We start from the raw sequence: 25,596 nt of genomic DNA on the forward strand, positions 1-25,596 counted from the left end.
TAATTTAATAGATTTTTGTAATTGAGGCCAAACTGTGTCCATTCCAGAATCACTTACTATCTTGTAGCTATAACAAAATTATGGAATGATGAGATGAAATTGGCCTCCTATATTAAATGTTTTCTGTCAAGGAGACAAGAAAAAGCATTTTAAAAAGAACACTCTCTGAAGAAAAGAGTTGAGCAGCTCAGCATTTTGAGGAGAACATTGAGTTTTGGCCATTGAAATACACTGGTGTCATGCAGTGAGCTTTCCAGATGGCTGCAATTGTCATGGAAACTAAGAAGACGTAAAGGAAATGACTGCCTGAAATAGAAATGAGGAGGAAGGCTGATAGAAGATGTGGAGTTGTTGAAGGGCTTCTCTGTCCTACCCAACCTCCCCCCCCCCCATTTTTCTCTGGAAAAGAGGGCAGAAGGAGGCAAGCAGAGAGTCCAGCTTAGAAACATTTGCAAAAACAAAACAAAAAAACCCAACAACCCCCACCCCCCCCCGAATATCTGAAAGGCTGAGACCATTATGAGATTCTGGTTTTAGGCAAACAGGAGGATCCAGAGGGAATTGAGGAGAGAAAGGTTTCAATTAAACAAAGCAGGCAATGTGCAGAAATGTTCATCAGTGGCTGAGCTGGTAGTTGAATTCTGGAATTTTGCATTATTGATTTGTTTAAAATTTATGTAACTTATAAACTGTCTCAGCCACAAACACCTCTAAGCAGTACTCCCATGCAATGACAGAATGAAAAAATAGAGTAATAGACAGCTCTTGGATCATCATTTCAGCAATATTTATTGACCAGATTCCTCAATGCTTTCAACAATGGCAACACTTCTAATGAAAAGTTCTTAAAAGTTTAGGGACACATTTAGAGATGGATCTGCCTTGAAATTAGCCCTTATTGAACTGGATAGAACAGACAAACTTTAGCATAGGATATATTTTATTATATTTACTCTTATATCATAAAGTGTTGTAGGATCAATTTTATGTCATAACATGCTTTATAAAATTTACCAAATGTCATTTCCTTGGGAGTCCTGAGTCATAGATTTTCTATGCATTCTACAAGTTTACCATTTGAAGTAGCTTGGTTAAAAAATTGTTGCCCTGTGATGCACCATTTCACCCAGTTAAAGGCCATGCGAACATGAGTTTTAGAAGTATATAGATGTCTATTGCAAGAACCAAATGGTATCATTCTCATCTCATGGCACATAGTTCCCAAAACAACATAGATTGTTGCTTCATGTGGTAAGGATATTCCATCTCTTAAGTCAGTTCCTGAAGGGTTTCTGAAATAGCCAGGTCAGGGGAATTTTCTATAGAGCCGCAGGCTGGGTGGTCATGTTATCTCAGTGTTCCAAAGGAGAAGAGTACTAGTGGAAAAGTAGGGATTCCCTTCCTGCCCATTAATGTGTCAATGACTTGGAAATTGATTGTTATAGGGACAGTGAGAGATTCCTTTTAATTCTTTCTATTCCACTTTTGTATTTTGTGAGCTGCTTAGAGCCTTTGTGGAGTTAAACAGCATACATACTGGGCAGGCTAAAATTGATGGGATAAGAAGTCCTGCTTGGGTCCTTCACCATGTAGGACTCTAAAGGTGGCAACCAGCACTTTGAATTGCATCCAGAAACTTTTAGTTCAGCTTCAGATAAAATGTGAAGAACCTATGAGTACTGGACCAAATGTAGATTTTCAGTAGTGTTCAAGCACAGCTCCATGTAATCTGAGAGGTGACCAAGGTACCAATGACTGCAAGCAGGGCCTTCTGATGCAGGATGGTCATAACTGGTGGGAATTATGCAAAGGGCCCTACTAGCCATAGTGGTATCTGCTCAATGATTTGTGAGTCCAGAAGAAATGTGCAGATCGACTGGAGACATTTTATGGAACTTTTGACAGAATTGCCTGCTGTCGTCTTTAAAAATATGTCCCACCACTGCTGCCTTAAACTGAAGAAATTAAAACTCACATACAAAGAACATTCCATTAGGACAGCCACAATAATCCAGTCACTGGTACTTAAGAAAATATAATATTTCTGTTCATTTGGGTGGAAAGGGATGCTCCAATGCAATATCTGAAAGATTTCTTCCCCAAACAATATGAGATTAATACAATTCCATCTTTAATTTACAGGTGTTACGATCTCATAATAATGATATGACAACTATATATTTTTTGGATATATTTAATTACTACTGTAGAAGTGCTTCTATTACTGCATCTACTGTAGATAAAAATTAGTTACAATGACTTACTTGTTTAAAAAGAAATAAAATGTGTCTGAATCATGTCCAGAATTGTGCTTTGATGCAAAGAAATCTCAGCAGCATTTAGCAGCTTTCAGCTTTTCTTTGTGAAGGTCATGCATTTATTAGCAGGCAAGACTTGAAGAATCCGAAATATAGAAAGCAGATGGCTGAACTTAGATACGTCTCCCATCTTGCTTCTCAAAACATATTCTTTACTTGAAAGATGGCGAAAGAGGGGAAGAGGAGATATCCTTTCAAAAATATAAATAGGAACATTATCCTCATTTCCAAGCTTCAAGATATGGTGGAAAAGAGAATCAGCATTATCCGAAATCAATCAGCAGAAATCCTGTTCATTTTCTAATAATTTCTATATAGAACTAAGCAAAATGTATTGCAATTCTTTAAAGTACAGATTTAAAGAATTTATACCTGCTACATGCTGCTGGATTACAATTCCCATCAAATCATGTTAGAATATAATATATTGATTCACTATTGCCATTCATGTTTTCCCATTCTTTCTTCTTCTGTGGTATTCCTACCATTGTAGAGATTAACATGAGAAGCATTAGGATTCAAAGACATTAAGATGACCTATGAATTACAGAATGAGAGGGGAAGAAGCCTGACCTTATTTTTTGTTTGTATCCCACTTTTATTATTCTTACAGAATAATTCAAGGTGGCGAACATATCCAACATACTTTCCCACAACAACCCTGTGAAGTGGTTTGGGCTAAGAGAGAGAGAGAGAGAGAGAGGCTGTGTCCAAGTCACCCAGGTGGCTTTCTTGGCTAAGCTAGGACGAACTACCCCATTGGTTCCCCATAGTTAGTTTCCTCACATTTTAGACAACCCCAAATTCAAACCAAATCCTTAAATGGAAGGTAAGAACATTCAGGGAAGTGACTTCTGATTATGTTGGCTAAAGAAAATTATATATAATTATAATTAACTGCAGGACCAGCTTGTTTTTGTTTTTATTTTTTGGTTGGTGGACTTTTTCAAAACATCTGGATGCTCTATTAGATGATTCAACAAAGATTGTATCTGTGTGTATAGTTTTTAATCAGATAATTTTTTTACAATTAAAAGTTAAACACAAAAATATAGAAAAGGGTAAGAAAGAAAAGACATAAAAAGCATTTTGAGAACAATAGAAAATGAAGCAAAAGGAAAAAATAGTTAAAGATGTAGTTTCCAATCTTCTTTACAGCAGTTATAGATTTGCTTGATATCACTTTCCCCCTTCAAAATTATTTAACATACTTTACTTCCCTCCATATACAGTATTTTTTTAATTTATAAATCCAGAAATTACCACTTTATCCCTTTTCAGTTAAAATTCCACAAAGAGCTTTCAGTTGTTCATAAGAGGAATAGTTTCCTCCCCAATCAAAGAAGTCACTTTAACCATTTCTGCAATTCTACCATCTTCACAGTCTATTCCTTCATTGTAGATACTTCTCTATTTCCATCTTTGTGCATATAACAACTTCCCTGTCATTGCATATATAAAACTAATCATAGATAAGTCTTTTCTACTTAATTATCCATATTAAGAAAAATGTTGGTTTCTTCTGAATATCAATTTTATAGTTCTCTGAATCATCCTGTGATATCCTTTTCTTTCTTTCTTTCTTTCTTTCTTTCTTTCTTTCTTTCTTTCTTTCTTTCTTCCTTCCTTCCTTCCTTCCTTCCTTCCTTCCTTCCTTCCTTCCTTCCTTCCTTCCTTCCTTCCTTCCTTCCTTCCTTTCTTGCTTTTTTTACAAGCCCACCATGCATCCTTTTCACATTGCCAATAATTAAGCAATTAAAAATACTTTTATACATCTCAGGTCAGTGTTTCTCAACCTTAGCCCCTTTAAGACTTGTGGACTTTAAGTCCCAGAATTCCCCAGCCAACCATGGGAGTTAAAGTCTACCCACCTTAAAACAGCCAAGGTTGAGAAACGCTGTCTTAGATCATTCTTTTCATGCAACGTATACCAACACTACATTATTTTATAAATATTCTTTCTAGAGTTATAAGACAATGTTATAAGACATTTCTGATGCTTTGCACTATGGAAGACCCTTAATGTCTGTCACATAGGAGCTGTTGCCATCCTTGGCTTGCTATCTATCACCAAAGAAACCTCTCACATTTCACTGATTTGGAACATCAGTAAAAAATGACAATTTTGTGTGAATTCTGGCTGCTCAATCACAGACTGGTGTGCTTTCTTCGCTATTGTTTGGGCAAATGCATGTGATGCTTTAAAACATTATTCTATTTGCAGGATGAGAATCCTGGGATCTGTCCTCTCAACAGCAGCAGCCAGTCTGTGGAATGCAGCAACCATAAATCCAAAAAGGAGTCTTTCAAGAGCGGCAGCAGCATTTCAAGAGTGAAATCCTTTCTTCCTGTGCCCAGAAATAAAGTCAGCCAGTTTTCTCAGAACATGAAACGCAGCAGCAGCAGCAGCAGCAATACAAGGCAAACACAGGCAATCTGTGACTAGAAAGAAGAAATTTGGAACACGCACACGCAAAAAGCAAATAAAGATTCATTTCCTTTTCTGTCTTTCCTAATGAGTTATCTTGGAAAACAAAATTCATCTACAGGTGTAAATAATTTTTAACATGATTTTCTCAGTTCTAATACACCCATGGGACCACACTTTTACTTTTATGCGAACAAGTTGTTTATAATTAAAATATTATCCTGTATTATACTGATTGATCTTTAGAAGTAAATGGTGATAGCTACATAAATGCTTTTTTTAAAATCTGAAAACGCTTTTCTGCTTCGTTACAATTAAGAGATCACCACAGAAAGTGTCTGTGTGGGTATGGGTGTGTATAATAAAAATTTAAATAAATATATTGGATCTGATCCAGAGATACCTGTATATAAAAGAAGTAGTACTCTATGAAATGCTTCAGTGAAAATGGGGTGTTTCCACTGAATACAGATGCAGATAACTGGTTTGAAACAAAAGGCTGTCTATCAATATTCCATTGTTAGTGTAGCCAGGTGTAAATGTGCATCATTTTACATATTCCAAGATTAATATGCAGGTCCATATTGCTAGTCTGTATTGGATTTCCATGTAGTAGGGTCTGATGTGGATTTCTCTGCATGGAAAGCTAAGCAGTTCGGTCTGCTACACCTCCCACCCCTATAGCATGAGAACCTGCAACATGTTTCTCATGAATAAAGTCTATTCTGTGTAACTTCCCAATTACCTACCAAACAGGATCACTTCATTAGGACAATAAAGTTTTATCTAGTTATATACTGAATTTCAGTGTTAAATTTCATACTTTGGGTTGCACAATTCTGTACAGAAGTGGCTTAAATTTAATATATATGTCAAAGCAAAAAACAAAAACAAAAAACAACTGGTTCACTTTCTGAAAAGTGAATGGCATGTGGCAATAATGGGAAGAACTTGGACTACAGTCCAGTTATTTTCAGTGAGAAACTACATTAAATATTCCAGTTACCTGTATTATTGGATAGTTTCATTTATGTTTGTTGTTTTGATTCTGTGTCCTTTTTCGTTAAAAGCAAAAATTCTACAGCCATTCTTAAGAGTAAAGTCTGATTATTGATCTGATAATTGGGGTGGGGTGGGGAATGGCTAGAGAGAAATCTCCCTTAAACTCACCTCTAATTATATCATTCCCTATAATTATTATAGAAAGTTCTTCCTATTTTCCCAGTATTGACTTGCCAGGAATTTATGCTATATTACCCAGAAAATTTTCTTCCTTGTAAGCAATACAGCTAAACACAATTGATAACCAAGAAAGAAAGAAGCTGCAATAACTTAGGAAAGAAAAAAAATTACCTCTTTCTTACATGTTGTCTGAAATGACATTTCACCCTGGGGAAAACTTCTGTCTCCTATACTGCATTCTTTTCCCAGAGTGTAGCTTTTCAGTATTCATGGTGGACCCTCCTGTTCCTTCTTCCTGGGATATCTTTATGAAAGACACAAATGCCTTAAGAAAAAGGTTCTCAGTTACCTGACAAATTGTTAGGTACTGACTGACAGCATTCTAAAGCTATTCAACCCAATATCTTTGCAAGAGCATTTGTAAAAGTCAAGCAGTTAAGTTAAATAATCTGGAATTCCACCTGTCATGCCAATAAAACCTTTTGTACTACAGTTTCTGCAATACCTTTGTTTCTGTGTTATGTGTGTTTGGGTAGTCTGGTTGTTGTTTTTTCCTGTCTCCATGTGCTAAAGCTGGAATTTGACACTAACTTTAATTTTTGAATGCTTACTGCTTTCTTATTTTAAAGAAGAATGAAACAACTTTATACCCCACAGGCTGCAGGGGAAGGTTAATTAGGACTGAAATCTGGAGAGTGAGGCTTGGACTAATTTGGAAAGATACTCAAGATAAAACCAGTCTCGACTTCCAATAAACATTGAGCTTTCCTCCTTCCACAAACACATTTTCATGCACACTTGGTAATCAAATGCATTCCTGGAGTCAATTGGCACATGGAGACAAAGGAGGATAATTCTATAATCCTTACATTAAGAAGATAGAAATATAGCAGTACTGCTACAATACTGAATGAATAAAATTGTTCTCCTTCTAGTGCTGATCCATTGCTTTGGATAAAATTCTTAAACTATTTTGTCAACAACATGGGCTAGATTCTGAAGTCCATGTGTGTTTGAAGTGTCCATAGATCCCATATTTTTCTGCTATACATTTATATACCTTGATGTTCCAGAGTTATGCATTTAAGATAACTTCTACTAAACAAAAGTTTGTTTCCAAAAGCATTTACTATTAAATCAATATGATTTGGTTAGGTGTGTTGAAAGTTGCTTTTGGGTAGTTCATACAATTTATGAATTTTGAAGAATTAAGACATTTAATAGGTTGCTTAAGCAAAAACAATAAGCATGAAAGTGTCTGGATATTCTCAGTCATTCAGGTCATGGTCAAAGAATGCAAATGACCTGCTATCTGCAAGGAGTATAAATCCTTCCATTCCCCACCAGCTTCTTGGATGAGAAGTGAAACGTCTTCAAAGAAAAAAAAAGGCCAGTTACCTCTCAAAAAAGCACCTTTGGGACAATAAGTAGTAGATAGTAGACAAAGTGAAAAATTAGTTAAAGCTGACATATTAATGACATGGAAATGGCTAGTGCCATACAGCCAAGATTTTAATAGCTTAATTATTAGTCTTAATGCATCCACTTCTCATTTAAATTCCTGTGAAAAAGAAGAGCACCTTTCTCTGTATACCAGCCTGAAATTCAATCTATTCATTTTCTTGAGTAAGTTCATTGTATCAGTGATTGAAACAAACAAGTCGTTTTTGGATAACTTCTGCTACTCTGCACTATTATTGACTTAGGGTGACAACCATTAAATTACTGCTACCTGTCAACAGCCCCTTTTAAATACAGCTTAAAAGTATTCAGGCTGTCACAATTCCAACATCGTGTGCTTCTATTATCATCTAGAAAGCTATCTAAATGTAGAAACACAGATTCAATGTTGTCAGAAAAATGTCAGAAGTCTGAACCAAATAGCAGGTAATAGTAAGGATGCTGCCATGAATTTCTGAAAATAAATTGGCCTTATTGCAGTCATTACTGGAAGATAAGGAACCTGAAACTCTTCAGGTAATTTAACATTTTCCACAATCTCATGTCTTTGCATCTGGGAGTGATGGGAATGATACAAACATTTGGAAGGTGTCAGTTGTTTACCTCCCTGAATATAGTCTTGATAAGGTCCCGGGCTCAGTGTTTTTAAAATTAGCTTGCCTCTCTCTGCAAGCTCTGTCAGAATGTGAAGCTCAAATGTTTGAATGCCCACTGTGTTCTCAAAATAAATCATTGGTGTGAACAGTATCAGCACATTATATATCTGGTCCCAAATTGACTCTTGTTCAGAAATCTCTATACTCTTGCAGTTCAAATTCCTGAGAATACAAGAGACTAGTTGACTATTTTTCTCAGTTTGATATCAAGTGATGTATTTGGTTTTTAAAAGATGCCATGCAATTCTTTCCCCAAATACGTGGAAATGAGCATCACTAATTGAAGGGGTTTGGAGTGTTTTCAGAGTTGGCTTACATTATGCTGTCCCTCTGCCTTAGTCATGGAAACGTGAGGACCGCCACATTCCTCCTGCATCCTTCTTGCAAAAACAGTAGAACTGTACAAAGCTTTGTGATCAGTGGTAGGCATCCTTCATCAGAAAGCAGCTTCTTCTTGGATAGGTATGGCTTAGCTCTAAATTATGGCTCTTCTAATTTAATTATATCCTCTTCATTCCTGTTACTTTTTGCTGTCTTAAAATTTGCAATAATTTTTTCATCCTTGAAAGAAAAAGGCATTTCCCATGTCTCATTATGCAATTGGGATTATTTTTCACAGAGCAAAATTCAACATTGTGCATTTGTTTTACTGCTGGCATTGGTGGTGTTGCTGAAAATATCATAGTTTAGGTTTGTTCTCTGTCTTTTCCCCCATTTTCCAATTTTTGCATATATTTCTATCATACACGTCACAAGAAAAACTATTTATTGCAGGGGTGTCTGCAGAATATGGTTATAAAAGTGAAAATGGCTGCCATAAAGGTTGAATGATTGAAGCTTTGCCTAATTTTTCTGTGTGCTGTACATAAATACAGGTGGAGCTTCAGCTGCAATGTTGGCTGCCATCTTGACTTTTATTTATACTCTATGAACCCCTCCACACATATAGTATGCTTCAGAGCAATTCAGCTATAGAAAATATCTTACTGTTTGCTTACACTGTCTTTATAGCAACCCTTTTCAAAAACCTTTCTCTCTTTGCTCTACCTCAATCTCTATGTACTACCTTATGTTTTAAACTGAATGCAAGTAGTCAGTCTTTGTTCAGTGACTGCCTTGTTTTAATGCCCATTCACAATTAAAGGTGATGAAAAAGTAACCATCTTTGCAGAAAAGGAAAACAAAGGGCAGCTGAAGTAACATCATAAGCAGTTTCACTTAGTGACCACTGGTTGCTAAATGAGGACTAGCAATAGATTAAATAGGATATTAGCACTGTATAGATTTGGGGTTTTTTGTTTTTAATCACTCATCATACTGATTTTATCACTTACTACATACAACCTTCTGTGTTATGAAGATGAGGGAAGTCACCCCTCCTAGAAGAATAAAGTATTTTGAGAAATATTTAAAAAGGGAGAATATTTCTTAATATAATTTCCCTTAAAAGAGAAATAGAAATCTTAAGGGAGACAGAAACTCAGCCCTAGCTTCCTGTCCCCAGCTGATATTTGGTGCCCATTAAGATAGGCAAAAGACCTTCAGCCTCAGGGAGATGGGATTAGCCCTCAAGATCCAAACCAGGACAAAGCAATTAAGCACAATAGGAATTGCCCAACACCCTTTCAGAACACAAGCCTCTTCATCACATCATTACCCTCGAAGCTTCAACCAAACCTGGGAGCTCAAGACAAACGTGACCCCAGGGATTGAGACTAAATTGATTCTGAATTTAATAACAGCAGCAAGACTGTTGATTGGACAATACTGGAAGAAAGAAGAGGTACCTACAATAGAAGAATGGATATTGAAAGTCACTAATTTGGCTGAGATGGCTAAAATCTCAGCTTTTTTGAAAGACAATACGCAGGAAAGATATTTAATTGAATGGAAAAAATGAATTGATTATTTACAAAACAGATATCAGATTAAGAAATATCAGATTGCCTTTGAATAATTAGGAAGTATTATTTTATGTAATGGGGAGGGGGTTGGGAGATGAAAAGATTTGGATGAGGTTAATTGGATTAGAAGGGAAAATTTTACTCTATGTTTGGTTTATGTATAACAATACCTTGTGATTGACCCGGGAAGCGGGGGGGGGGGGTGGGGGGGGAAGGGAGGGGGGAAGGGGATTTTCTGGGAGTGGGGGAAAAGGGGGAAAAATGTTTTTGTTTCTTAAAACTTTTTCAATAAAAAAAACATGACCCCAAATAGCTCCATGGGAGTCTGACAACAGCCAATAGAACACATGTTCTTGCACAGGAATAGGAAGTTCAAGTGCAAAGCCCAAGAATAGGTATAAAAGCCACCCTCTCTCAACTCCATATGGTCAGGTGCCCAGAACTACCCATGTGCTTCTGCTTCATCAATAAATGGACCCTCTTTCCAATCAACCTCCAGCCTCCATTTTGTCTCCAGGGCCTTTCTCCTAGCTTGGAACTGAACCAGATGGATATTTCTTCCAACAAAGACAAGTATTATGTTTGGATTTTTTTCTCTTTTTGTTCTTACAGTGTATTACTTCATATTATGCACTATTTTATCATTTTGCTAGCTGAACAAATGCACAGTTTGATTCCTTTCCTTTGGTTCCATGAATGAAGAAATTATTTCTTTCCAAAATTTGAATAAAATCCTGTGGCTATACAACCTTGTAGTTGTATCCCTGATAAGATTAATATTTTTTTAAAAGAGCTTTTTCCAGTAGGTACACATTTTCCTGTGGGTAATGATACACAGTGAAAAACTTAATATCACAGTGTGTGCTCCAGTTGTGAATTAATTCTAGAACATGTCTTAGTGCAATGAAAGCTCAGGAGATGCATTTTGGCAAAGCAAGCCAAGGCATTGGAAAAAGACAACTGGAGCTCCTCTTCTGTCTTATTAAATTTGCTGGCAATGTTACCTAGCATTTTATCAATAGTTCAATGGCATCAGAAAAGCATATGCTTCACACCTGAAGCCTTTATTTTCAGTACTGTAAGCATAATAAATAGTAGGACTTCCACATTTGCAAAAGCATATTAGGGTATCTTCTTTCCCTTTGGTTATTGGAAACTGCAAATAAACATAAATCATACATTATTTAGATTGTAGCTTATGAAATAATGAAACCATTTTGTAGACTGAATCTTTTAATAAGTTTTTGTGCTGCAAGCTTCTTTTGCCAAATGAAATCCACAGGTGTTAAGAGAGCTACCACATCTGGGCCACAAAGACAGATATAAAAAAGTAATTCATCCAGAAACTTTGAAACTTAGATCAGATAGGTGTGGAAGTAAATATATAATTAGATTACAACTGAAAAGTACTTTTTCATATACAAGTAAACTGTGAAACCATGTTTGCCTAAAATCAAGATACAAAACTCTTGCAATAAGAAGTGTTGAACAAGAAATAAAAATGTGTCAGCTCTTCAGCACCATCTAGTGACAAGAAAACAAAACGTTATTACGCTGCAAGTTATATAATATATATATATTTTTTCATAAAGGTTTTGTTCATATATTGGATGCTGGTAGACTGACAATTCAGGAATTTTCATTTAGCTCTGTTCACTTGAACAGCATCTCATTTAATTTTTATTATGAACTTATAGCAGAGGTTATAACAAAGCTTTCAATTTATTAACTATATGCTATGCAATAATGTCAGTGAAGCATTTCAATCAATATTTTTTTAAAAGTGCCGTGTTGGCATAGTGGTCTTTTGTACCACCTGATTATAACCACAGCAGAAGCTGGTTAAGCCTGTTACAGATGCTACCTAATGTTTTTATACTGATAATATGGTCACAGATCAGTAAAAAAAGAATTACATTTTGCACAGTCTTCATTTAAATCAGCAGTGCACATGATCTGCCAATTTATCTATGCACCACAAGCACATTCACAGCAAATAAAACATGGAGGGTGGTGTACAGCCCTGTGTCTCTGTTACAGTCTTGTTATCCAACTAGCTTTTTAAAACATACATTGAATGGGTGGGACTCAAATATTTAAATAGCTAGCAGTTTACATATTTATTGGGACCAATTTCTTTTCACTAGAATGACTGATCAGATGTTTCTGGGAAGCCCACAAGCTAAGCGTTGAAGCATTAATTTGTTACTTATTTTCTAGAATTATAAGGTTCTTCTAAAAGAGCAATTGGAAACCTTGCTCAGGAGATCCTTTGTGCAACTCTGGCTGCGTGACAGTTAGCGATGTTTCTGGAATAGAGTGCCACAATACCCTGACAATAGTCAATCATATCCTGATTGATACTGCAATGCTCTTTATGTGCATCTACCTGAGAAGCTGCAGGTTGTAAAGAATAGGATGACTAGAATGTTACAAAACAGATCAGCAGAGAAACACCAATTTTGAAGTCATTGTGGTAATTGCTGGTAGACCTTTGGACCCAAATAAAATGCTACTGATTGCTTAAAAAGATCTAGAAAATAGCACCAAGATACGTCAGGAACTGCCTTGTGACACTTCTGATCTGAACTGAACTCTCACTACCAAATCAAAACTACAGCTAAACCCACTGTAGATATAAGGGGAAAAAAATCGGTCTCAAGGTGTTGCATTATACATCCTCATTGATCAGGATCAATGTCATTACTGCACATTAAAACAAGACAACAAAAATAAGCAAAATATGTAATGCAGCAGTTAGTAGGTAGGATTTTCATTACAGATTTTTCTCTAAATTGTATAAAAATGTAAAATAAAAACAATCGTGATGGCCCTTTGAATTCCAATACAATTGTTATACATTTTATTTCTAAAATATAGAACATTCTTATTAAAGAACTACCACAGTAACTTTAATAAAGTTATGAAATAAATATACTAGAGAAATTTCAGCTAACTATAAAATAGTGTGGTATAAAAGATCACAAAAGTCAAATAACTTTTTTTCTTCTTTCCACTAAAAAATTACAAATTCTAAAAATTAAAAACAATGCTAAATTTTAAAAACTGAAAACAATGCCCAGACTCATTTTGCTGGCTATAAAAACAATAAAATGCTAATTGCTCCTGATCCATATACAGTAGAATTGATTAGCAGTTAACCCTTTCTTTTACAATGGTTATGAAGCATCAGCTACCATATCTTACAGGAGCAGTCTAGCAAAGAGGTACACAGCACAACTTAGTGTCTTTCGCCTCATATAGAAAGAGATTAATCTGACAAACAGAATGGACAAAATACCAACAAAGTTGAATTATTTCAGACCAAAACAAATGCAATTCATTAATTCCATCTTCCTACTTCTTTTTACTCATATTTTCCTGGCTATTATAACAGATAATATATTTAAAATTAAATATAATTTCTATCACATGAATAGGTGTAACCTTTTTTTTTAAGTTATGCAGCTTACATGCATTTGCATTACAAAAACTGTATACATTTCAATCACATTTTTCCATGTCCTTTTTATATATAGGAAAAACAATTTAAAAATCCCTAATTAAATTTATGTTCTCATATGTTCTTATGAAGATTTAAATGCCCAATTTTGTCAAAAACTAAGAGCTGGCAATTCCTGTATTTATGTTAATCCAGAACATAAGTGTTCATTTTGGCTGACATATCTATAATTTGCACAGCAATAAATACAGTTCATGACCTCTTTTGCAATGATCGCAAAAGGTATATATACTTTGCCCCTGGTCTGATCAGACTTGCTTATGGATTTACTGTAGATTAAAATACAAGTGCAAACTCTGCTTGTTTTGTATGACATTCACATACTATAAAAATATGCACTGTGATATTTAAAAATTCAATTTATAACTTAAAAACTTGATTATCATCCTGATCATCCCATGTCTATAAAAAGAAGATATTTTATGAAAAAATTATTTGGGATCAGGTCTAAGATACATGTCCTTGATACCTAATTTGACCCTTGCATTTTGAAGCATTTTATGCAGGCAGATTACACATTCATTAATTTAAATTCCTAAATCTGTTCTTGTTCTGGCATTTTTAGTCGTGTTCCTTCTGTTCCCATTTGTTCTGATATTTGTCTCAGAAATTATATGCAACAGCATCTTGAGGCATCTTCACAGACGGGTTTCTTGAACTTCTTCTTCTGTTTCCTCTGGCAAAGCACTGATTTTAGGCTTGCTTGAGTTCCTGGGATATATTGAGAAGAGCTTGACTCGATCGTAATAGCTGATTGCTTGACGGAAAGAATTCTTTTCACTCAGGAGCTTCTGTATTGATTCATATTGGCTGACTTTATTTTCTTCTATGACCTAATAAATCAGAATGAGAAAATAAAATTTATTTATGAATTGATATTTTCAGGAATCAACTGCTATTTTATAGATCGACAATAATCAGCGAATTATTTATCATATTTGTATTCTTCCTGTTGTACAAAAATATACATTTATATATTACACAAAACGAATTAATAACTGCCATAAGTAGGCATCTTGGCCTATAATTCTGTAACTAACTAAGAAATAAGCAATGTTAAAGTCAATGAGTTTTTAAATAGATATTTCTTTCACTTTGTTGATAACTATCTTCAGATTATTTCCAGATTCAGCATTTCTTCCATTCAGTCTGCTGTTGTTTTCTTCCTCCTCCTCCTGCAATTTTATTTTATTTAAGCATGATATCTACCTTATCCATAAGCTAAAGAATATTATTATAATAGACTCAATCTTCAGAAGGACTTACTGGTCCATCACATACTAGTTTCTCTTTTCCACCATATGTTGAATCTCTCATAAATTATGGGTTGTGTACATTGCATATTATGCATATGCATATGCATATTATGCATATGCACCAAGACAAATTCCTTGTGTGTCCAATCACACTTGGCCAATAAAAAATTCTATTCTATTCTATTCTATTCTATTCTATTCTATTCTATTCAAATGCAGTTTTACTGCAGCTAGTTTTTACTGCAGTTAGTGCCAACGTGCTTCAAGAGAAGGGGAACTGGAGGGGAGGGGAAGGGGAAATGGAAGAAAATACAGTCAGGAAGGCTTTGTCACTGTTACTCATGAAGAAAGTTTCTGCAAGCTTTTCTGTTGTGCCACGTGACAGGTGAGTAGCTGAGAACTTCATTTGGAGTAAACTGTTGAAGGCCCTGACAAACTTGATATCATTGTTAAATAATACTTATGCAATGAAGGGCAATTTTTCTCTCTTTCTGCCAAAAATGCCTTTATGTATTTGGGGTGCAATAAATGAAGAATAGTGGAGAAATAGAAATAAACATTTGGAATAAGTCAGGGGTGAAATCTAAAAATTTTCCCTACCGGTTCTGTGGCCGTGGCTTAATTGGTGGGCGTGGCTTGGTAGTCAGATGACTGGGTGGCCGTGGCCAATAACAATAAATAATAAAAATAATAAAGTACACAAAACAATAAGAGGTACCAAAAACCAACTTTCACACTTTACACACATATAACACAACACAACTGACTCACACACAATGTAAAAGCAGCTGCACTTCACCCAAAATGGCCCCTGCAACAAGCAGGAACCTCACACTTTCACACTTTACACACACACAACACAACACAACTCACACACACACACACACACACACACACAATGCCACATATAGCTTTGTGAGATTTTGTGTGTTTGTGTAGTTAGAGTGAAACACTACAGAAACACACCAAATCTCAGAAAGCTGCACAAATATTTTATTTTATTATTATTATTATTATTATTTTTAGATCAGGGGTCTCCAACCTTAGTAACTTTAAGGTTTGTGGACTGAAACTCCCAGAGTTGCTCAGCCAGCAAAGCAGGTAGATTGAGTTGCTCATGAGGAGATGGATTTTAGGCAGGTAGAGTCAGTTGCTAGCTGATGCAACTGATTACAGTAGCTCAAGTAAAGCATGGCTTTGCCAGCCCGAAAGGAGCGGTAATTACAGGTGAAGAGGGGGGGATTGGGTGGGCATGGGTAGGGACTGTTGTAAGAGGTTGTTAAAAATGATTTTAAAAGCCTGTGATGATGAGGAAACTCGTCTGGGATCACCAGAAGAAAAAAAGATTTTAAAAGGCTCCTCTGACGATCCCAGCTGAAGTTCCCTCATCAGCCCAGAACCTCTTAAAAGGATTTTTTCTACAAGCTCTTCGGCTGAAGAGCTTGTAGAAAACATGTTTTTTAAGGTTCTGGTGATGAGGAACTCAGCTAGGATTGCCAGAGGAGCCTTTTAAAACCTTTTTTTTTACAACCTCTTTGGCCGAAGAGGTTGTTAAAAAAAAAAGAGTTTAAAGGCTCTGATGATCCCAGCTGAGCCGCGGGATCATCAAAGGCTTTTTTTTACTTTTGTGCATGTTTTCGGCTAAAGAAAAACTGCTTTTAAAAATAATAAAAAAAAAACCTCTGATGATGGTGCAGCTCAGCAGGGGCAGGAGGTGGGGCCAGGGATTTTTGCTACTGGTTCTCTGAACCACCAAGCACCATCACTACCTGATCAGGCGAGCCAGTCCAAACCAGGAGCATTTTAACCTTGGAATAGGTATACATCAAAGCATTCAGCAAACAAACATGTTTGATTTATAATGCTTTTGCTGTGAATAAAAGTATGCATGAAACAAGTTTATGAAACAATATGTGCTGTTTCTGACTTATACATAACATGTTCTTGCTAGTATAATTGTGCAGTTGAACTATAACTTTTTTTAAGGAAGGTTGTGTTCAGGACAGTTAGTGCTTTAATACAAAACTTGGCGTTTCTTTTTATGTATTTCTTTTTTTAAAAAAAACAAAAACAAAAGTATTTTGAAGATCATCAGTTTCAAACCAGCAACAATAGCATTCAGACAAAATTGTTGGCTATTTCACTTTTTGTTCCAGATTTTCAATTCCTAGCATGCATAGAAATGGTTGTTTAAAAATATTGTTTTCAAAGAATGACTATTTAGTTTGCCTGGTGAACTGTAGAGGGAGCAGAAAACAAAACATTGCTTAATTTCCCATTGTTACTCTGTCATATTCTCCAGTTTGTTCTTTAGATTTTGTCTGGAATCTACTTGTGTGTATTTGGATTTTGCCAGCTTGGCCTTCACCCCTTCTTTCTCCCCGGAAGAATGGAAGAGGAAGAGGAAGCTGATTTTACCAATGGGGCTGCCCACCATTTTTTTCCTTTATTACACTTACTTCTAATGCCTTTACATCTATTAGTTCAATTTTTGTGATGCCAACTTGTTTTCACAGTCCTCCAGATTGCTGGCTGCCTGTTATGTAAACTGCCAACTTTCCCAATATACAGTATACCTCTCTGCCTCAAACAGGTCACTCTGGGAGGAGGGATGCTTACCTTGGCACGTAGGAGAAAGAAATCCTTCCAAGTTCTTCCTCTTCTATAGAGAACTACCATTTACCTTTTAAGTGTCTAGGCAAGAAGCAACATATTGGAGCTAGCAAAAGGAGCTATATTAGATTTATGAGTCTCTAATTAAAGATTGTAACATATTAGAATCTGGAAACACCACGGAATGAAGCAGAAAAACATTTACTATCATGAGATATTTATCTCTAAATATTGGATATGAAATCTGATCTAGAAATACTATGTTAGATCACTTTTACTCTGGAATGTGTGTCCCTGAGTTCTATTGTTTCTGATGCATATTTCCTCTATGGAAATTCAGTGTAAGCCTTGGGTAACAGACAAACAAGCTGAGAGGTTTGTTTCTTCCTTCTGCATTATCCCATTGGATATTCTGTTGAAATGCTATCTGGAATGTTCACAGCTCTCTATCGTTAGCTCATCTACCATTTATCTGTTTGTCTATGAGTATCAAGATTGAAGTGCGCTTATGCCATTACAAACATTAGCACTTTCAACTTGCCAAAGGGGGGGAGGGAAGGGCATGATGGAATGCAGGCTCCAGACTTCAAGCAGAAGAGCTGTGTGAACCAAGGACACATCAGCAGGTATCTGCCAAATAATGGCACTCAATTGGACAAAGTGATCTGCACTAATTGGGGGAGGGGAAAATCCATATTGTAACTATGTGGGTTAACTAGGTAGGTAAAATGAGGACCCAGATTGTTGGGGGGGCAATAAGTTGACTTTGTAAATATACAAATAGAATGAGACTATTGCCTTATACACTGTAAGCCGCCCTGAGTCTTCGGAGAAGGGCGGGATATAAATGTAAATAAATTTTAAAAAAAATGCGGGAATTAGTTAGAGCTGGTTTTGCCTTCTTCAGTGCTGAAATGATGTATTCAATACATTTTGCATTCAAACTTTGGAAGATTTCAGAGGTGCTTGTTTTGGTTGGGTTCATCAGTTGGAATGTTGACAATGAGTACTGTACATAAAGTTCAAAAAAGAGTTTATTTTTCTCTTTGGTTTCTGTTTTTCTGAAAGTAAATTAATTCTGTCTAGATGTGGAAAGGATTGATTTCTCAAGCAAGAGAAGATGGATTTCCCTAGTCACATGTCTCCTGTTACAGAGCCAGGTAGTAGACATAAAATTCATTTTATTTTTATTTGCCTTCATTTTCTTTACCGGTTACTAAAAACAGGTTATATAATTCCTACCAATTTTGCACACCAGGGTTAGGAAAGAGGATGCCAAGTAAAGATGTGTTCTTAGAAGAGTGGCTTCTATTATGCAGCTATACCAAGGCAGGCAATTGAGCCCCAGGTGTATAGACCCAGAGTACTTCTGAGACAGGAAATGTAAGGCCTCAAGCCATTTGTCCTAGAGACACAACTTTGCTGCTTCAGCAGCCTTCGCCACAAGGCATTTTTCACATGTATTGGGTCCACACTGACTAGCAATTCTGGAAATTCTAGTCTGGGAGTGCCAAGGTGTGGACTGCTATCTTACTGCTTGCTATTAGTTGGAATCCAAAGAGGAATGAGCTTTTCAAACTGGCATTTATATAAAACACAATAAGCCACTTTAGAGATTGAGGGGACTTGCACATAGCAGTTTCTGACACTGGGAGAGTTAGTGGTAGCTGTAAAAATAAAATGAGGTAAAAATGTATTGGGTGCCATAAATTCTTTGATATCTCTTAGGATTTACTTTTTTAATCACCACTCACCAAATATCGCTGGCATTCTAGCAGAGCTTCTAATCTATGTTCTGATAAAATCACTGTACAGTTTGCAAATGCTTGCTTGAGTGTCTTTTTGATGACTTGGAAGGTCCTGAAAGAGAAACATTTTTTAATATGTGAACAAATGCAATATAAAAATGTGGTTAGAAGCCAAGATTTTTAACAGACGTTTTTACAATGTTTGGCCACTTTTATTATATTAGTCTACGGTGGATAAAGTTCAGTTGCAATATCATAATGATATATATAGTTAAAATTAGACCAAACTCGTTACTAAGGTAACTTTCATGGCAAAACAAAGCAAAATTAAGTGTGTACTTATTTTTATGCTCCTGTATATATTTTATTTCTTGCCTTAGCCAAAGAAAGTTAGAAAAAGTTAGTATTTGCTACAACGAAGAAAAAAAAAAACACCAGAGAATTGGTTAGGGCAATTTACCCATGGCGGCAGGAAGACCTTCCTGAAGGCAGAGAAGGTGATAAGAACCACCAAATTAAACAAATCACATCATTTTTAAATTGTTTCAAATAATGAAATATTTTTCTTCTTTTCTGGGCTGAATTCAAACCATTGACATTCCAGGTCAGAATTTTATTTGCCATTACTGGCCTCCTGAAGCTTTTGAACAATCAACTGAAGATCCTCCTCCTATATCTTCAGCCTTGCTCCTCCCACCACTTCTGTAGTAAGATCCTGACCTTTGCTTTGAATTTGTTGCTCCTTTTCTTTACGCTTGAGGGCTCCCCTTGTTACCCTTTGTACTTGTGGCTGTTCCTCAGATGATAACATCAATGGGGTCACCTCCACTTCCACACTCTTGAAATCTTTTTTCTATTACTTCTATTTCAACTTTCAACACAATAGAGAGAAAATCTTTGGCCTTAAGCACAGTATCAATACGATATCCTCTTCCTTGATAATACACTGTCAAACCAACTGGTACCTCCCATCTAAACTGAATCTGGTACTTTTTAAGTTCTTGTGTAAAAAATATAAAGTCTTTCCTATCCCTTAGCATCTTGGAAGGAATCTCTTTCAAAATCTTCAACTCCTGTTCTCCTATTTTCAACTTTTTCTGATATACAACTTGCAGGATCTGATTTCTCATTGTACTTTTCACAAAATAAACCACAATGTCTCTATGAAGTTTCTTCTGCCTAGCAATCCAGGAATTAACTCTGTATATTTTATCAATTTGATAAGCAACCTCTTGTGGGTCAGATTCAATAAATTCAGCCAAAGCTTCTGATAATCTTTTTTTAAATCTTCACCTTTTTCCTCCTGTAACCCCCTGATTCTCAGAGCTCCTTCCATCATCCTATACTGCATCACCACCACCTGATCTTCATTTTTATCCAATTTGGTTTGCGTTCCTCCCATTTTATTTTCTAATTGCTGGTTTGACTGGGCAATTTCTTGCACCTCCTCCTCCAACCCCTCCAGTCTTTTCGCCAGACCTTGAAAGGCCATCAAAATATCTTCTCTTATTTTTTTATTATTCTCTTTTATTTCTTCTCTTATTTTCTCATTATTTTCCATCATCTCCTTAAACTTATCTTATTTATTTATTTTATTTATTTATTATATTTATTAGATTTTTATACCGCCCTTCTCCCGAAGGACTCAGGGCAGTTCACAGCCAATATAAAACAATGACAATTTACAACTAAAACAGAAATTAAAAAACTTATTATATAATTGGCAAAAAATTTAAAACATTTAGACCTAAAAACCCCTAAAATTTATATTAAATATAAATTAAAATTCAATCTCTATTAAAATATTAAAATTTTAAAATTTAAGCCAGTCCCGCGCGAATAAACAAATACGTCTTCAGCTCGCAGCGAAAGGTCCGGAGGTCAGGCAATTGATGCAAGCTAGGAGGAAGTTCGTTCCAGAGGGTAGGAGCCCCCACAGAGAAGGACCTTCCCCTGGGGGCCGCCAGCCGACATGGCTTGGCGGACGGCACCCTGAGAAGTCCCTCTCTGGGTGAGCGTACGGGTTGGTATGTTCTTCAAACATTTTCCCTTGCTCCTTAAGCATATCTTCCAAAGCTACTTCAGATCCCCTTCTGCCAGCAGTCTTAGGTGGTTTAGTAGCCATCTCAGTTTTTATCTAACTTTAAAACTTTTCTTTTTCCTTTTGAATATGGGAAAGCTCAGTTCATTACAATCCACAAATAACGTTTCTTAGTTACGCAGCCAGCTTCCGACTTTCACTTCCTCTCAGACGCCATTTTAAACAGTCAATTAAAGCAGAGAGAAAAAAGTTTTTCTTTTTAAAGGGTAGAAGTCAGGAATACTTGCCGTTCAATAATCGTTCACTTGCGCTCGTTCCGTCTGCATGTAAAAATCCACAGAGAAAATCAATTGGGCAGAGATGGACACTTTCTTCTTTTCCGCGCTGAAGTTCAAAGCTCAGCAGAGTTCAGTGGGACTCAACCCTCCGGGGCTCTGCTTCACAAAGCCAAGCCCCTGGGGAGATCTACCACTCTCCCGCCGCTCTGTACTCTCCCTTTCTCCCAGGGAGAGTGCTTGAAGCTGGCGGACAGCTGATTTTCGCTGTTTTGCTGGCTTTTATGAAGTTTCAGCACGGAACGCCTTGTTTAGGTGCCCGACAAAGAAAGTGGCACCACCGGAAGTATTAAACTATCAGGTCAAAAATACTTAATAAACTCAAAATTAGGCAAACATTTTGTTGCTTCAGCTTTGGATAAGAAAAATGGTATAGTGGTTTATTTGAGAAAAGATATACCAGCCAAGTTAATAGAGGCAGATATTCATGGAAGATATATTGCTATTGAACTTACAATAGAAACAAAAAGGACTCTCTTGCTTGGTATATATGCACCCAATCAGCAACAAGAAAAATTTTATAGAATGTTATATGATAAGTTGATTCTATGGGATTATAAATCGTGCATTATATTGGGAGATTGGAATGGAGTAATAGATACACGAAAGGACAAGAGAATTTCTTCCAAGAAGATACCTGCACATGCAAAGCTGCCTAAATCCTTTTTTGATATGATAGAAGATTTTGAGTTAAGAGATGAATGGAGACTGCGAATTTGGAGGAAAGAGACTATACTTTTTCTCTGATAGGCATCAATCCTTCTCACGTATTGATTTTATTTTAATTTCTAATGATTTGCTTTTTAGGGTGAAGAAAACTAAGATATTTCCAAGATGTTTGTCTGATCATAGTCCTGTTTGGATGGAATTGCAATATGGAAAAGAGGGTAGAAGAACTTGGAGATTAAATGAAAATTTGTTTAGATATCAGGATAATGTAAATCAATGTAAAAAGCAGATGAAAGAATTTTTTGATTATAATTTGAATAATGAAACATCGATAGAAATGGTTTGGGACTCCAGTAAAGCTTTTATGAGAGGTGTATTAATATATCTTAATAATAGACAGAGAAATAAGCAACAAAGACAGCGTAGGTATTTAGAAGAGGAAATTTATAAGAAACAACAATTATTAATACATAATCCACATGATCAAAAACTTAAAGATGCAATAAAGTTACTACAGAATCAATTTAATATGATAATGGCTGATCAGGTGGCAACAAATATACAATATGCCAAACATAATACTTTTTGTAATGCAAATAGACCTGGTAGGTGGTTAGCATACACTTTAAGGAAAAGACAAAAACAACGTACTATAGAAAAAATAGAATATAAAGGTAAAGAGAGATATCAACAGGATAAAATTAAAAAAGCTTTTTTAGAATATTATACAAATTTATATCTTAAAGATAATATATTGAATAGGGATATTGATAATTATTTGAAGGAATATAAGGTTAAAAATTTAACTTTAGAACAAACGGATGAATTGAATCGGCCTATAACCTCGGAAGAAATTATTTTGGTAATTAAACAATTAAAAATGGGGAAAACTCCTGGTACGGATGGGCTCACAGTTAGTTATTATAGGAATTTACAGGATGAGATGTTAGGTCCACTTAAGGAATTATTTAATCAGATACAACTAGGAGGGGGAATTCCCCCCTCATGGAGAACCTCTTTTATTTCATTGATACCAAAAGAGGAACAGGATTGTTCTAAACCTGGGAATTATAGGCCAATCTCACTTTTAAATAATGATTATAAGATTTTTGTTAAAATAATAGCTAATAGATTAATGTTGATTCTGCAGCGAAGAATTCATAATGATCAATCTGGATTTATAAAAGGGAGACAGATGAGGAATAATGTTAGGCAGATTGTTAATTTACTGGAGTACTTAGAAAAGAAAAATTTTATTCCAGCAGCATTTATTTGTCTCGATGCAGAGAAAGCTTTTGATCGATTGCATTGGGATTTTTTATTTAAATTAATAGAAAAGATGCAATTTGGAGATGGTTTTTTAAGAATAATTAGGGCAATTTATGGAGAGCAAACAGCACAGATTATAATCAATGGTAGCTTAACAGAACCTTTTAAGATTGCGAAAGGAACAAGACAGGGATGTCCTTTATCACCATTATTGTTTATTTTAACTCTAGAACCATTATTGGATAAAATACGAGAAGTAAAGGAGATAGAGGGAATTAGAGTTAGACAACATGAATATAAGTTAAGAGCTTTTGCAGATGATTTGGTGATTACTTTAACAAACCCTATAAATTCTAGTAAATCTTTGTTGGAAATAATTGATCAATATGGGAATGTCTCAGGGTTTAAGGTAAATCAGAAAAAGACAAAAGTGATAATAAAAAATATGGCCAGACAACAGAAAGAAAAACTAGAGGAAGTAACAGGATTTGAAATTGTAAAGAAGGTTAAGTACTTAGGGGTTTATATTACATCATCAAATGTGAAATTGTATAAGAATAACTATGAGGTTTTATGGCAAAAAGTTCAGAAGGAGTTGATTGTTTGGAAAAAATTGCAATTATCTTTGCTGGGGAGAATTGCTGCTATTAAAATGAATGTTTTACCTAGATTTTTATTCCTCTTTCAGATGATACCAATAATTAAGAAAGATAAGAATCTTGAGGAATGGCAGAAGGGAATTAACAAATTTATATGGGAAGGTAAAAAAGCTAGGGTTAAAATGAAAATAATTCAAGATTCTCGGAAAGGGAGGTTTAAAATGCCTAATTTTAAATTATATTATGAAGCAGCTGCTCTCTCTGCAATAAGTGATTGGTTTAATTTAACAGAGGACAGAATTTTGAATATAGAAGGTTATGATTTGCTATATGGATGGCATGCATATTTAATTTATGACAAAAAAGTGGATAAGGCCTTTAAAAATCATGTGCTAAGAAATGCCCTTCTGCGTGTTTGGAAAAAATATTCTTATAAACTAAATTATAAGGTTCCTATATGGGCAAGTCCTAGACATACAATAGAAAATATAAACATAGAACAGAATCAGGAAATGATTACATATAAAGATCTTTTGTATACTGAAAGAGGTAATTTGCAGTTAAAATCTCTGCAAGTATTAAGAGAGGAAGGGAAAAATTATACTTGGTTTCAATATGGGCAATTACGTGCTAGATGGAAGGAAGATCAGAAAATTGGTATAGTGCAGAACGAGGAAAATTTGGTAAAGCAAATTAGAAACCAGTCTCAGGAGCATATAAAGAGATTGTATAATGTGTTACTTGAAATAGATTCTGAAAGGAATTTGGTAAAGGACTGTATGATAAAGTGGGCACAAAATTTTCAGGAGCCAATATTATTGGAAACTTGGGAAAAAATTTGGGTTAGAAATGTTAAATTTATGCAGGCACAGAATTTAAGGGAAAATTTTTACAAAATGTTTTATAGATGGCATTTAGATCCTAAGAAACTATCGTGTATGTATCCAGATATGCAAGCAAAATGTTGGAGATGTAATTGTGATGATGCTACATATTTTCATATTTGGTGGACCTGCAAGAACATTAAGGCTTTTTGGATAAGAATTTGATGAATTATACAAAATGTTTTGAAAAAGAAGATAAAGTTCCTACCGCAATTTTTTTGTTGGGAATTATTACGGATTGTACAGTAATTGAGACTAAATTGATTTTAAATCTAATAACTGCAGCAAGATTACTAATAGGACAATATTGGAAGAAAAAGAAAATGTATCCAGATATGCAAGCAAAATGTTGGAGATGTAATTGTGATGATGCTACATATTTTCACATTTGGTGGACTTGTAAGGACATAAAGGCCTTTTGGATAAGAATTTGATGAATTATACAAAATGTTTTATAGATGGCATTTAGATCCTAAGAAATTATCGTGTATGTATCCAGATATGCAAGCAAAATGTTGGAGATGTAATTGTGATGATGCTACATATTTTCACATTTGGTGGACCTGCAAGAACATTAAGGCTTTTGGATAAGAATTTGATGAATTATACAAAATGTTTTATAGATGGCATTTAGATCCTAAGAAACTATCGTGTATGTATCCAGATATGCAAGCAAAATGTTGGAGATGTAATTGTGATGATGCTACATA

At 35.4% G+C, this 25,596-nt stretch overlaps 2 protein-coding genes across 3 annotated transcripts in view; one reads left to right on the forward strand and one right to left on the reverse strand.

The window, feature by feature from the left end:
- CTTNBP2 (cortactin binding protein 2) overlaps positions 1-6,419 on the forward strand; it is a 122,440-nt gene extending 116,021 nt beyond the window's left edge. Inside the window, exon 23 of the mRNA XM_058190212.1 lies at positions 4,543-6,419. Coding sequence (XP_058046195.1) covers positions 4,543-4,764 — 222 coding nt within the window. The 3' untranslated portion in view covers positions 4,765-6,419. The remainder of the gene's footprint in view (positions 1-4,542) is intronic.
- Positions 6,420-12,965: 6,546 nt separating this feature from the next.
- Positions 12,966-25,596, reverse strand: part of CFTR (CF transmembrane conductance regulator) — a 147,601-nt gene continuing 134,970 nt past the window's right edge. For both annotated transcript variants that reach the window (XM_058191460.1, XM_058191461.1), the window contains 2 exons: positions 19,096-19,201; positions 12,966-14,305 (listed from right to left, as the gene is read on the reverse strand). In XM_058191460.1, the coding sequence (XP_058047443.1) occupies positions 14,111-14,305; positions 19,096-19,201 (301 nt within the window). In that variant the 3' untranslated portion in view covers positions 12,966-14,110. The remainder of the gene's footprint in view (positions 14,306-19,095; positions 19,202-25,596) is intronic.

The sequence above is a fragment of the Ahaetulla prasina genome, chromosome 7, assembly GCF_028640845.1.
Source record: "Ahaetulla prasina isolate Xishuangbanna chromosome 7, ASM2864084v1, whole genome shotgun sequence".
Lineage (NCBI taxonomy): Eukaryota > Metazoa > Chordata > Lepidosauria > Squamata > Colubridae > Ahaetulla > Ahaetulla prasina.